General features: G+C 35.5%; 1 protein-coding gene across 1 annotated transcript in view; it reads left to right on the top strand.

Moving 5' to 3' along the window:
• The window catches only part of LOC150085164 (huntingtin-interacting protein 1-like), a 637041-nt gene that overhangs the window by 162894 nt on the left and 458629 nt on the right, over positions 1-15518 (top strand). Inside the window, exons 9-10 of the mRNA XM_090373855.1 lie at positions 1740-1797; positions 9390-9465. Coding sequence (XP_090229981.1) covers positions 1740-1797; positions 9390-9465 — 134 coding nt within the window. The remainder of the gene's footprint in view (positions 1-1739; positions 1798-9389; positions 9466-15518) is intronic.

Here is a 15518-nt window from a genome sequence, read left to right as displayed (position 1 = left end):
AAACCCATGAACAAATTATACACATTCTTCAGAAATCAACCTTCAAACACCACATTCCAATCACAGCATGACCTAGTATACAGCATCCCATGCAAAAATTGCGACGCTGTTATGTAGGATCTACCATGGGAGTGGCACAGCTTCGAGCAAAACAACACCATGCTTCGGTGCGGCCGGGTTATTTAAATGCATCGGAACTTTCATACCACGCAATAAATGGACGGCATTCATTCATCTTTAATGAAACAAAAATTATAAATATTCAACACAACTACCACAAACTACTTATTGCAGATACCTTAGAGATGAAACCACGTGAAACTTCAATCAATATCCGTAGACCATTCCTATTGTCCGAGATTGGGCACTTATACGCATGCGTGAAGAACAAACACTACAACATAAGACAAAAGTTTCGGATTAATTGTGAGTTGCTCTATTCCTGTGAACATGACACCCCGAAAAATTCTAGTCCGACTTAAGGAATGTAGAGAATAATCCCTCCCCCCATATCCATTAAAACTTTTTTAGACCCCTAAATTTAATTCTAATGTCAAGCTACTGGACCGAAGAAAATAATCGGTCCATATTTATTAAGCGGTTTAGACTTTCAAAATTTAATTTTATGTCAATCCATGTAATGGTTTCCTTGCTGCCAGAGGTATGGTGTTTGAAGACAGAAGTCTAGAGTGCTCAAGGTTGAAACCGAGGGGTCTGAACACTACGGTTCTGACAGTGGGGAAGATGTCCCACATATGCCTTCCCAAAGAATTATTAGTGCGTTGGACCAGGAGAGTTGGTTGGAAAAGAAGCTTCCTATATCCAAAATAAAGGTAATCCCTGTTGTTTCATAATATTATCAATATAATATCTTATATTGTGAAATCCTCACAAGTTTCCTATAACTTTTACTTTTGAATAATGCTTCCTAAATAGAGAAGTCTGTTAGTTATTTGATGTCGGAGGATACCCCACCAAAATGCACAATTTTGGGAATATTTGTTCCCGCCTCAGTGGATGTGCAGGCACCCTGAGTGCAATTTTGAAGTGAAATATTGCACTACCTAATTTGTATTTGTAAATTCCTGCAGTCAAAGGGCCTTAGAGGCTGGTTACTTCATGTTTAATTCACACACCTTTTGGCATCTTTCATATTGCAAAAGCCTTTCACTTCTGGATTGTTTACTCTTGCACTTAGGGTATTGGTCCACCCACCCACCGAGGTGGGAATAAATATACATGAAACAGTGCTATCTGGGTGGTGGCACTGATAATAAGTAACAACAGTCTTGTCTATTTGGAAATTGTTACTTATTTGAATGGGCAGCTTGTGGAGGATTTCATGATATGAGATGTTATAATAATGATGTCATTTTACAAATTTTGCTTTCTTGGTGAATTTACGGCATGTTCAAATGATGCCTTGGTGCACTACCCAATACATATTTGTAAATTATTGTAGTCAAAGACCTTAAAGTTATTAATGCAACATGTTTCCTAAAAATAAAGAAAAAAATTAAAACCAATGTACTTAATTCTTGGAGATTCCAAAAACCATTAACCCTAATTGTTAATAAATGTTAAATGCATATTTCATGAAATCAGATTTTTTCTAAAATTGTACATAGTATATGATTTAATTAATATAATATGGCTTTTCTGTAGCATGGAAAATGTATACTTGAATATTTTTGAGCATTTCAGGTGACCTTTGTACTAATTTTTTCTTTACCTTTCAGCATTACCTTCTGATACCCTAATAGGACACAGAGAGCGTTTTCTTAAACAGTTTAAAGGGTAAGTAATTGTGTTTATATTTTATTACAGTTTTTAACTGGAAGTTTCATGTGGTAAAAATGATCATAGACAGTTTACTTAATCTTAACAAACTTAGAGCTTTGTCATTTGTTTTTTAGATTATTAATTAGACTATCAAATAATTATAGAAATTTCTTAAGGTACCGAATTGATTTGACTCAAATTTAATAGCAATGCTTAATTTAGCGGTACTCACCTTAGTATGATCTGCAATTGATGCTTGGGATAGGGAATTAAAAAAATTGGGGTGTGGGGTAATGAAATGAAAATTGGAATTAAAATAAGCTGAAGGAAGTAGGAGTGCACAACTTCGTCCTTGGTTGTCATTAATGAAATAGTTGATAAATTAAATTAAGGGAGGAATTTAAACTGGGTAGGCCAAAAGTCATAACAAGTTGACTTTCGTTTGTTAACATCTTCAGTTGGCAATGATGAAGTAGGGAGAGAACGCGTATATTTAAAGGAGTTTTAAGTTCCCGTGATGCTCTTTGAAACATGTGGGAATCTCAGATGCATGAGATTCCAGACCGGGGAAAGATTGTAGGGTAATTTTGCATTTATGACGTTGAGTTTGGAGTGACGGCGAAACCATTCTATGATGAGGGCTTCGTACTGAAAAATTTTATAACTGGATCTTAATTTAATGATAGTAATGACTGAGTCAATTAGGGGGTTGTGATTATTGGAATGTGTGTGTTGTGCGAGTTCGGTACTTGATTGTCCTGTTCTAACCCTATTGTAATGATAATATGCTTATGTATTAGGTGTTTATGTGGAACTGTATTTGGTGGTGGTACTTCCGATATAACAGCTATTGCAATTTTGTTGACATTTTATTAGGTGTATGATGTTATTCATGTCATTAATTTGATATTTATATGTTTCTTTGTATGAGTTGAACCTTGAGCTAAGTTTGTTATAAGTAGAAAATGTGAGTGGGATGTCTGTACCTGCAAACACCTGGCGGAACTGTCCAGCCAGGCGGCTGTGGTAAGGGAGAACAATTTGTGTGTTGCTATTTGCGTTATGTTTTAACGGACACCAAACTTGGAACCAGAATCTTCACAAAAAACACACGTACAGGGAAATATCTGCATTTTGCCTCACACCATGCACTTAGTACAAAAGAAGCTGTTCTTTAGAGGTTTATAATGCTATCAAATATAGCTCCACACAAGATGATCTATCTACCGAACTTCACTATCTTACAGTAAAGTTTTTGGCCAGAAAATACCCATTTCAGTTAATTCAACGTACTATTTCTACCGCCAAAAATAACATTAATGATTCACCTAAACATAACGCAAATAGCAACACATGAGTTGTTTTCCTTTACGACAGCCGCCTGGCTGGACAGTTCCGCCAGGTGTTTGCAAGTACAGACATCACACTCACATTTTCTGCTTATAACAAACTTAGCTCAATGTTCAACTCATACAAAGAAACATATAAATATCAAATTAATGACATGAATAACATCATATATCTAATAAAATGTCAACAAAATTGCAGTACATGTTATATCGGAAGTACCACCACCAAATACAGTTCCACATAAACACCTAATACATGAGCATATTATCATTACAATAGTTTTAGAACAGGACAATCAAGTACCGAACTCACACAACACGTACATTCCAATAATCACAACCCCCTAATCGACCCAGCCATTACTATCATTAAATTTAGATCCAGTTATAAAATTTTTCAGTACAAAGCCCTCATCATAGAATGGTTTCACTGTCACTCCAAACTCAACGTCATAAACGCAAAATTACCTTACAATCTTTCCCCGGTCTGGAATCTCACACATCTGAGATTCCCACATGTTTCAAAGAGCATCACGGGAACTTAAAACTCCTTTAAATATACGCGTTCTCTCCCTACTTCATCATTGCCAACTGAAGACGTTAACAAACGAAAGTCAACTCGTTATGACTTTTGGCCTACCCAGTTTAAATTCCTCCCTTAATTTAATTTATCAACTATTTCATTAATGACAACCAAGGAGAAAGTTGTGCACTCCTACTTCCTTGAGCTTATTTTAATTCCGATTTTCATTTCATTACCCCAACCCCAATTTATTTAATTCCCTATCCCAAACATCAATTGCAGATCATACTAAGGTGAGTACCACTAAATTAAGCATTGCTATTAAATTTGATTAAATAGACTTAACTATGTTTAAAAAATAAGTTTTTCTTAAATTTCAGTTTCGTTTTATTGTATGGGCTTGCTGGTATTAGAAAAATATAAACTATGATGAGAAACTAAATTAAAATTAGATGGGGGTGTTACTACCCAGGGTTCTGAAGAATCACCTTTATTACCATCCTAAGCACTGATTGGGCACTTTGGATAGTAATAAAGGTGATTATTCAGGTGAGCATAGCAGTTGATACTGAACCTTAAAGATTTTGTTTATGAAAGGATTCTATTTACTTATGAAGCCTTTATTTGTCTCTGTACTTAGATGTGCTCACTTATTAGAAAGTTTGAATAGCGTTGGCTGATTGAGGCTGAATTTCAAAACTATTTTTGAAAGAATGTGCTTATAGATTTTGAAAGAATGTGTTTACAGATTTTGAAAGAATTGTTTTTCTGTCAAGCTGGAAATAAACCCACTTACTAACTTTTAGAAACCAAAAAAGGGAAGGTTTTTAATAGAGATCATTTTAGCTGGAATGCTCTGGAACTGTGTTCCATCAGGTGTTCTTATGTTATTACATCCAGGCCACATGCTGTAGCAGGAAAATTATGCATGAGCCATGTTTTAAAATAAATCTTTGCTTTTATTTATTTTTTTTAAGTTTATGTATTTTCTGTTCTGTTTAATTATGTAGTTATTGGCTCATGCAAAATATGCATTCCACGTTGTAGTTGACTGTGGAACCCTCTCAACTTACTTAAATTGACTACACAGCAGAGTCACATTGCTAAACAAATTCAAAGTAATCTAACCTGCTTTCACAAACAAATTCTCTTAAAGAAATTAACATATATATTTAAACAAATACCTAAAAAAAACAAATCATATATAAATGAACATAAATTAATATAAACATAAATTAAAAAAACTAACATAAATGAAAACCCATTTAAAACAAATGCAATACATAACACATGACAGATTTGCCTGATAACAAGTAATAAAAGTAAACTCTACCTGAGTCATTAATGCTACCTGCTTACAAAAAAAAAAAAAAAACCCCTCACACACTAAAATTAATCATTATTTACAAAGTGAAATTTAAAACATATGGTATATGAAATCTGGAACATATTTTTTTGTTTCATCTAATGTTGTAAACATTAATGTGGTGGTGCCTCCGTAGCCAGGTGGGAAGGAGCAGCAGTGAGTAGCACACGCTTCTTGATTAGACCGGGGGTTTGAGCCCGTCACCACCAAATACGGAGGATGTGGAAAGGTCAGGGAATGACCACCGCATATTCCTGGAGCAATATGGCCTTAGTTGCTAATGCTCCTAAAAACCAAATAATGTCAAATGATGCAAAAATGCCAAACATAATGAATTTGGATATAATTGGAAACCACTGTATTAGTGGAATGCCGTAAAGCAGGGCCCTACTGTATCTGATGGATTTGATATCTTGCAGTGGGATTATGGTATACATGGATTCTTCATCAAAGAATACAAGGAAGTCTTCAGGTTCTATGGTTAGTTGTTGGATTCTTTGGTTGGCTGGACTCTGCTGAGTTGTGGATTGAGTAGGCACTTTTGGGTAGTATGTTCCTTAGGAGCTTTGCTAACCAGATAGAGATTTGTTTCTCTGATTGGAATCTTCAGTTAATAATAGGTCTATTGGGAATACTAGTTTGTGGTTTTGATATTTGCCAAGAATGAGAGAGCTTCCTTTGTTCCAGTGATTGATCTTTTATTCCAGGAAATAGGCAAGTTTCTTCTTTATCTTTGTTTCCAGTGGGGTCCTTGTTGATGGGTTTGTAGGTTTCTTGGTCTGATAGGTGTTTATGAATTTTCTGGTGGTAGCCCTCTAGGTTTAGAATAACTGTAGCATTGCCTTTGTCTGCTTTTGCTATGTAGATGGAGGTGTCTTCTTTTAGAGTCTTGATAGGCTCCTGCTTTCTGTCTTGCGATGTTGGATCTCCTCTAGATCTTCTGGTATTCAAATTGCTTGAGGGGGATGGCAGTGATGTTGATGTGGTCTCCGATTTCTTGGTTAGATATTTTCTTGAGGCTGTCATTCTCCTGATAACATTCTTTTCATTTGGAATCAAGGAAAAAACCAACTAAACAACTTCCACCGAAACCTCAACAGCTGTCACCACAAAATCAAATTTAAGGTAGAAACAGAAGACAACAGATCACTCCCATTCCTGGATATCTTCATATCAAGAAACCGTGACAACCTACAGACGACAGTATATAGGAAACCCATGGACACAGAATACATCCTAAACTACAAGTCCTCAAATCATTTCTCCACCAAAATAGCCACCATCAGAACATACATCAAAATGAACAGAGACCTAAAAGTTTGCTGCCAACCAGCACTAGAACAGGAAATCTCAGACATAAAGGTAATAGCTTTAAAGAACCAGTACCCTCCAGCATTATCAATAAAACTCTAAACAACAGTTCCATACTTCCACAGAAGAAAGAAGGCAAACCCAAGACCAAACATTATTCCATACATCCTGGGAGTTAGCAGCATCATAACAAAAGCAGCAAAAAACCACACAACATCACCACATTCTATGCAGGAACGCAATCTCTAAAACAAAAACTGGCCAGGAACCAACATCAACCATCTAACCCTAGAGGCTCCTGTGTATCTTAAACAATGGTCATGCAACTCAACCTATAGAAGACTCAACAAAAGGATATGAGAACATAAGCAAGGTGCTCAACACCAGAAATCAAAATTTCAGCTGTCTGAAACTGCTGCACATGTCCTTTCCTGTGGAGGCATAGGATTTCTCCAAAACCATAGTTCTAACAACATTAATCCTACAGAAAAAACATTAAAAAAAAAAACCTTCTTCATAAAATATTTCAGAAGCTCGGCAATCAACAAGAAGCAAGGAGTTAACTTCCATTCCTTATTACAACCTATTCCATACAGATATTCTGAAGTTCTGAGATAAAAGAAGATTCCAAATCTCTTACTAAGGAAAAGAAAATCCAGGGAGTCCCAAACAAAACTTAATTTTAAAGCTTTAACTTAAATTTAACAGCAATTAATCAACAAATAATAATTATCATTATTGTAATAATCATAACAATTTTATATGGACATTATAATATAACTTAACTTAATTTTAATGGTAGTACAACACATTCATTTATTAAACACGCATATGTCAATCTAATAATACATAACAAATTAAAGTTTAGAAACATCCATGGATATACTCCCAAAAAAAAAAAAACATTCCCCCCCTCCCTCCAAACCCCAGAACCATAATATATCCCTGTACCCAAAATCCACCAGGTTTTCTGCTGCCCAAAGTCTATTCTACTGTACCCAAAACAGACCACCAAGAGACTCCATGTATGGACCATGTAAGGTAAGCTCTTCCAATTAATTCTGAGAGTAATTCTAGGGATTTTTCATAAACTATCTTTATTTTTTAATTTGAATTAATTAAATCAAAAGCAAAAGTGAATGTCACACTTTAGGGCAAAAGTCTCAAGTTGTGCAGTGAGTTAACGTGCTTACAAGTTAGTGCAAATGTATCAGATCTGTTCACAACTAATTACTAAATAGTTATAAGATTGGCATTGTTATGTATATCTCATATTGTGAATACCTTCACAACGAGTTGCCATAAGGTAGAAACAGAACCTGGTGTTGCACTACCTCGAATAAGTAACTCTTCACCATAGGAGAAGACCATTGTTACTTATTCTCAGCAGATGCCACCACCAGACAGCACCATTTTGGAGCTGATTGGTCCCTCTTCGGTAGGTGGAGAATTTGCTCTAACAGATCTGATGTATTTGCACTAACTTGTAAGCACGTTAACTCACTACGCAACTTGAGGCATTTTGCTCTAAAATGCAACGTAATTGAAATTACTACACAACATCAGGCATCTCTCATATTGTGGAGTTATACTTCACAACTTCCTTGCCATCATTGCAACACCAGGGTGCCTGCCCACCCACTGAAGAGGAGCCATTCAGCTCTGAAATGGTGCTGTCTGGGTGGTGACATCCACTGACAATAAGTAACAGTAGTCTTCTCCTATAGTGAAGAATTACTTATTCAAGGTAGGCAACTTAGTTAGGCATATTATGGCAACTCGTGAAGGTATTCACAATATGAGATATACATAATGATGCCAATCTTATAACTATTCAGATCTGATGCATTTGCACTAACTTGTAAGCAAAAGTGTAATAATTATACAACAGTTGTACATGTAAAGGATATAGCATAATTAGAATATATTGTATTATAAGTAATCAAATATCATTATCAAATTGAAAATTTGAAGGACTACTCATCAAACAATGTTCTGTCCCTCATGTTCCTGAAGATGGGAAAACAGTGAGTTTATGAGAATTGTTTGGCATTGAGGTGGTTCAATTCCTTTAAAACTGTATAATTTTGATAATAAATTACTTAATCTGTCATGTGATATAATAGTGTAGTATCTATCAATCCATTAACATAAAAATTAGCATATCAGCCGTAAGCTTCCTCAACAAAAATATCAATCATGCAAAGGGTAATTAGTTTAATTCTACAAAATACTCATAGAAGAATAATTAATTCTAAGAAGAGATAAAGAAAATGTGCATGTAGAAGACGAGAATTTTTATGAGGAATATGCCAAGGAATAAGAGTTAGAAGAGCAGATAATCAATAAAATTTTGGGTTGAATTCTTAATAAAACTGCAAGCTGAAGATTATGCTCTCAACTAAGAGGAATTAAATAAAACTTATTGCATAAATCTCTACAATAGAATTCTGTGTTTATCTTGTACCAGAGGAAATAAATTTGGTTTTTATTGGTATTCATGGACAGTGAGTGGAACAATACATTAAAATTATTTTAAATTGTTTTTAGTTGGCTGTATTTGGAGAGTGTTGTATTGAAGATATCCTAGTATGAAGCTGAATGAGGTGTAATCTCTTATATTTTTAAAATTTGATTTTGTTATATTTTAAGTCTCAAAGATGCTTTTGGAAAAGTGACCAGATAATGAAAAATTAGTAGACTAAAAAGAATGAGAATAGCAGCTTCACCTTGTGAAATTTAAATTACTTTTAATGAGATCAAGAAGTTAAAAAAACTTTAGGAACAATGTTTGTTATTTGTATGAGCCATTGGATGAAGACGGTAACATCTCATGGTAACTCCAAGATCTTTGAAGTGAACAACAAGATAAGAATAAGTATAGCTTTGTTATATAAAAAAAAAAAAAGTGTGTGATGTTACTTTTGGAATGGATTGAATTTGTTTTATTTCATATGTAGAATTTGTCGTTGTGTAACCCGTGTTAAATTCTTTTTTTTGATTCCATTTTTATTACAAAGACTAATCTGATATCATGTGCTTTATTTATTTTTTACAGACTACGTCAGTTTTATATCAGCTCAAGTAACCTGCAGTACTTTAAGTATCTTATTCAAGTCCCACTCTTACCTGAGGTAAGATAATTTTTAGTTTCTTGCATAGAAACTTTTTTGCACACTTTTATGAATGCTAAAAAGATCATCCCTCCAATGAACCTCGCTATTTTATCAGAAAAATATTCCTTTCATAAAATAAACTATGAAATCAAAAATTATATGAACTGATTTTTTCAATATCTTTCTTCTTTATAACTTTATTTATTATTAAGTGATTGGCTATTTCTTTACTGTCATTGGCTATTTCTTTTGCAAAATATGTGGCAGAAGAGGTATTTTAAAGATGTTTTTATTTTTATCAGATAAGGTAACGATTATCTCTTTAGTTTTTTTGAATTTTTCCAAAAATTTTTTTATTGGATGAGGAATTATAAATATATTTAAATCGTTATTTTTTTCATTGTGTTTAGTTGAAATTGACCAATTGCATTTAGTCTTTTTCTTGACCAATTGCATTTATAAAGAAAAAAACTTTTAAGTCATATTTAAATCATTTTGTTTTTATACATTATTTAAAAACATTTCTTTATCATTAGAAATAAATTTAGCAACAAAGCTGTGCAAGAAAGAAAAAGATGAAACTCAGTATATCTCATCCAAATTGTAAAGATTGGAATAAAAATAGCAAAAAGAATATAGATGTAAAAATTTAGATGAATATATGGAAAAGTCATTTTATGTAGGTGTGAAAGAGTGGTACAAACAACTTATTTGAAGAAAACAGAAAGTCTTTACATATAAGAAGTCTTATAGAAATCAAAAAGAAAAAACAAAAAACCTTCCCATTTCACGATTCCATTCACTCCAAATGTTTATCTAGTTCTGCCTTGAATTTATTTAAACTGTCAACTTCTACAATGACAGATGGTGCCTCTGTAGCTAGGTGGGCAGGAGCAACAGTGCATAGCACGGGCTTCTTGATTAGACCGGGGTTTGAGCCCATGACCACCAAATACGGAGGATGCGGAAAGGTCAGAGAATGACCACCGCATATCCCCGGAGCAATATGGCCTTAGTTGCTAATGCTCCTAAAAACCAAATAACAAACAAACAATGACAGATGGAAGTTTGTTCCAGCAATCAACCACCCGCCAGCTAAAGGCAAATTTCCGCACATCTATTCTACAACTGTCTTTCCTCAATTTGAATTTGTTTTCTCAAGCAATTATTCTGGGCCAGAGGAAGAATCGCATTAGCATTGAGCTTGATCAAACTATCCAAGGCCTTATACACCTCAATCATATCACCTTGCAGGTGCCTAGTCTCCAGACACTGTAATTTGCAAAACTTTAGCCTTTCTTTGTAAGACCAACCCTTTGTTCCATTCACTAATCTTGTTGTCCTTCTCTGTACTTTCTGGCAGCTCTACATCCTACCTAAAATGAGGCCTCCAGACCTATATACAGGTCTAGAGGCTATATTGTGTATTGCTAAAAAAAAATAGTACCAGAATGTTCCTTTTAAAAAAAAACAGTACTGGAATGTACGTTCTCCAGAAGACTATATGATAACGCCACATCAACTGGACAGTAACTGAATCAGATTTCAGACGGTTCATAGAACAGCCAGTTCTAGCATTCAGTTCATGGCGAATCAAAATGCAGCGTTCGCACGCATCACAGTATATCTCATTTGTTGGATCTCTTTATCTAACACATTGTACTTTAGTAAGAAACATTCAAGTTTCATTGCAAAATTTATATTTTTGTTTTTAAATAAATTTTTAAAGAAATCTATTAATTTTAAAGATTACTATTGATATATATTTTAGTAGCAATGGGTAAAATAAATATTTCTCCCTTCCCTTTGATTATGCCATTGTTTCATAATATTAGGTGTATAAATTTAATGATTTTCTATTATGACATTTAGAAAAAGTACCGGAACGTTGTTCCGGTGCATTCTGACCTGAATACACAACTGATATACAGTACTCAAGGTGTGGCCTGACCATAGCTTTATATAAGGGGATAATCGCATCCTTATCCCTGCTAGAAAAATTCCTGTATATCATTGACAAGACACCATGAGTGACTCTTGCAGACCATCTACGTTGCTCAGAAAACTTCATCTGACTGCACAATTACCCCCAGGTCCTCTTCATTTTCTACCACACAGTTGATATGTTACTCTGGGGTTACCGCTACCCATATGCAGTACTTTACATTTGTCAATATTAAACTTCAGTTGGCACCTCTCAGCCCATCTGCTCAACTTTTCTAGATCCTGTTGCAGCAGCGTACTGTCATTAGTGTCATTAACAACCCTGCCCACCTTCGTATCGTCTGCAAACTTGAGCATTAAGCCTGATATACCATCATCAATATCTTTAATGAATACAGAAAACAAAAATGGACCCAACACTGAACCCTGGGCGACTCCACTAATAACATTAGTCCATGAAGAGCAATGTCCATTGATTACCACTCTCTGTCTTCCCCCACTCAAACATCCTTTTATCCTAAGATCCAAGTATACGATATCAAAATTATATTTTGCATCCAGTTCTCTTTGTGGCCATATAGTATCCAACTAAATTGGTCAGACAAGACTTCCCCTTAACAAACCCATGCTGTGTCCGAGCTATAACTGAAGTCTGGTATAGATGATCCTGCAGTGCTTCTTTAACCAGTGCCTCCATTAATTTCCTTGGAACAGAAGTTAAACTAACAGGTCTGTAATTACTTGTGTCAGCCTTTGATCCTCCTTTGTGAATTGGGATTGGCAAGCCCACATTATGCCAAGAATCTGGATATATTTTTACCATGTGTACGCCCTATCTAATTTCATTTCTAAAATTCCATTTCTAAAAATTTCATTACTTCGTACAGCATGTCCTCCCCCCCTCATTGAATACACCACGGATTGTCAAACTAATAGAGTAAGCTTATCTCTGAAAATAACTAAACCCCCCAAACACTTCCTAGTTCATTTCACAAATATACATGGTCTCAATTTTAATCTCAACGATGTCCGTTTCCACTTGCAGTTTGCCAAACCCCCATGTACTTTTTCTGACATAATCTCAGTTATCGGTTGATTCAACTACTGCTCATCTCATTTGCCCAAATTATTTGCTGTACGAATCTTTTCCCCTCAAAGATGGTACTTGGGCATATGTCCGTTCCGATATTCCCTGCCAGAGACTTGGTAATTTCGAATCTCCTCTTTTCGATCTTCTCTGGCTTAAAATCTTTCTACCTCATTGTGTCAAATTCATCTGTCTCTACTGTTCTCCCAATTCAACTAATCACTTGGAGCTCTTTGACTTTCTCCAGTCCAACTTTCCTAACAGTGAGATAGTTTTTCTTGTTGATTTTAATGTTCACAACTCCAGCTGGCTTCCATTTTCTAGTCACACCGACCCAGCTGGTCGAGATGCTGAGGCTTTTGCAATTACTAATGATCTTGCACAGATTGTTCATTTACCTACAAGAATACCAGACAATCCTAACCATACAGCCAACATGCTTGATCTTTTTCTCACAAACAACCCTTCTAAGTACATAGTCAAAGTGAGTGGTTCTTTCAGCACCTCAGATCACAATTTGGTGATTCTCTTCTCCAGTGAAGACTTTATATCATGGCTATTCCCAATCTCGTATTGTTTGGTATTACAAGAATGCAAAGTGGGATGACCTGCAAGATTTCTTTTCTTCTCCTTGGTCGGATTACTGTTTCAAAACTTCTGATGTCAACATTTTCTCAGATCGTGTCAGTGAAATTATTATTGCAGGAATAGAATCCTTTATTCCACACTCTACTTTAAAATCCTGTCCTTTATCTAAACCTTGGTTTTCCAATAAATGTGCTAAGGCTGTTCAAGAGAAGAACATTGCATATTGCAATTGGCTCATATCCATTTCTTCAGTTTCATTTTCTGCTTACACCAAAACTCACAACGATTGTAAAGCAGTTATTAATCAGTACAAACTAGATTTCGAACAGGCTAAGAGTAGAAAACTTGCTTCTTGCCCTAATAGTAGCTGAACATTCTGGTCTCTTGCCAAAGCTATTGGCTGCAACTTTTGCACATCTCTGCTCCCACCACTGTCAAAACTAGATGGTTCTGTTGTCACGTCAGCCAAGGATAAAGCTGACCTGCTAGCATCCCATTTTCCTTCCAAATCGTGTATTAATGAGCTTGGTAAAACACCTCCCACCATTCCCAACACACTCCATTGAATGAATCCTGTGGTCTTCTGTCAAAAAGATGTCAGGAGAATTTTGATGAATCTTGATGCTAAGAAAGCTCCAGATTCTGATGGTATTTATTTCTCCACTTGTTCTCAAAACCTGTGCTTGTGAAATTACTCCTGTTCTTTGCCACCTTTTTTTCGCTTTCTTATTCAAAAGGTGTTTTTCCTTCTGCTTGGAAATTTGCTCCAGCCAATATCCAGCTAATTCCTAACAAGGATGACAAATCCCTCCCATCCAATTATCATCCAATTGCAATTACTTCTACTCTTTCTAAAGTAATGGAGAAATCAATTAACTGCCAACTCTTAAACTGCCTAGAAACCATTCGTCTCTGATCAATGATTGCCAGTAAGGATTCTGTCAGTGTTGATCCACTGGTGATATCTTGGCTTATGTTACCCATTTATAGACTAATTCAATGGAAAAGTTCGGTGAAACATAAGCAATTGCTCTTGACATCTCAAAGGCTTTTGATCATGTTTGGCATAAAGGTCTTGTAAACAAGTTTCCATCTTATGGTTTTCCAACTGTTTTTTGTAATTGGTTATCCAGTTTTCTCTCTGATTGCTCTCTGATGGTGATGGTAGATAGCTCTCTGTCTTCTAACTTCTCCACTAATGCTGATATCCCCAAGGTTCAGTTCTTTTCCCCACTCTTTTTCTCTTGTATATTAATGACCTTCTTCCATTGACTGGAAATCCTATCCATAGTTTTGCCGATGATAGCACATTGCATTCTACTTTCCATTATGAGAAACCTTGCCCTGCTCAATCAGCTTCAACTTCCCAAATATCTGGTGTTATTAGGAATTGGTGTTCTTCTCGAACACCAATTCCTTAAATGTCGATCTCCAGGTAATTCTTTAGTGGGGCAATGACAACTTAGTTGATTTCAATCTTTCTAAAACACAGTCTTGTCTTATATCTCGTTAAAAGGATTCCTCTGCTCCTATGCTTATATTTGGTGACACTCCGATTTCTAGGCAAAATGATATATCTGTTTTGGGGATTAACCTGACTTCTAATCTCTCTTGGCACAAGCACATTACAAATATTGCTTCTTCTGCATCTAAAAAACTTGTTTTTCTCTTTTGCTCTTGGCATTACTTTTCTTCCTGCTGTTTCTATGGAATATTGTTCCCACATCTGGGGCAGTCTTCCCAAAACCTCTCTCAGGCTTCTAGATTCTATTCAGAAGAGAGCAGTTAGGTTAATTAATGAATACTCTCTAACAGTCTCTCCACCCACTGTCTCATAGACGTATTGTTTCTGCTGCATGTCTTTTCTACAGATACTTCCATGGGCACTGTTCTTCTGAATTGGCTTCTATTATTCCCACTCTTCTCTTTCAAAACAGTCCAAACATGTGTCCCACCAGCCAACATCCATTTACTGTCCAACTTCTAACTCACAGAACCAACTTTTCATCTTCCTTGTTTAAAGGCTGCCGTAGCGTTGCCAGGCGCGCGGGTGCATAAGTACACTGCCTTGAGTGACAGGGGTTCAAGCCCGTGACTGTTGAATACGGTGCTGTTTTTTGTATTCTGTCTATCTTGTGAACTCCTCTGACCGTTTGGTCATCCCAGAGAATAAAACAGAAAATTTATTTATTCAACTGCTGTTTTCTGGAACAACCTTCCTTCGTACGTATTTCCTGAAAATTACAGTCTACAGAAGTCTAATGTCAACAAATGTCTTCTTTCATTTTCTCAACCTCCAACCCAAGTACGGTATCAAGTACTATAGGTTCTAATACCTCTCGTGTTTGGGGTTTTCATAAAGAAAAAAAAACAAAAAAACTTTAAATTTAACAACAAACAGGCAAGATAACTGCTAGCCTGCATAATCATTATATTTTTATTTTATTTTATT

This window comes from Mastigoproctus giganteus, chromosome 5 (genome assembly GCF_048544385.1).
Source record: "Mastigoproctus giganteus isolate SK-2022 chromosome 5, ASM4854438v1, whole genome shotgun sequence".
Classification (NCBI taxonomy): Eukaryota; Metazoa; Arthropoda; class Arachnida; order Uropygi; family Thelyphonidae; genus Mastigoproctus; species Mastigoproctus giganteus.
Note: the sequence above shows the minus strand (reverse complement) of the source record. Positions and strands in the feature narration are given on the sequence as shown.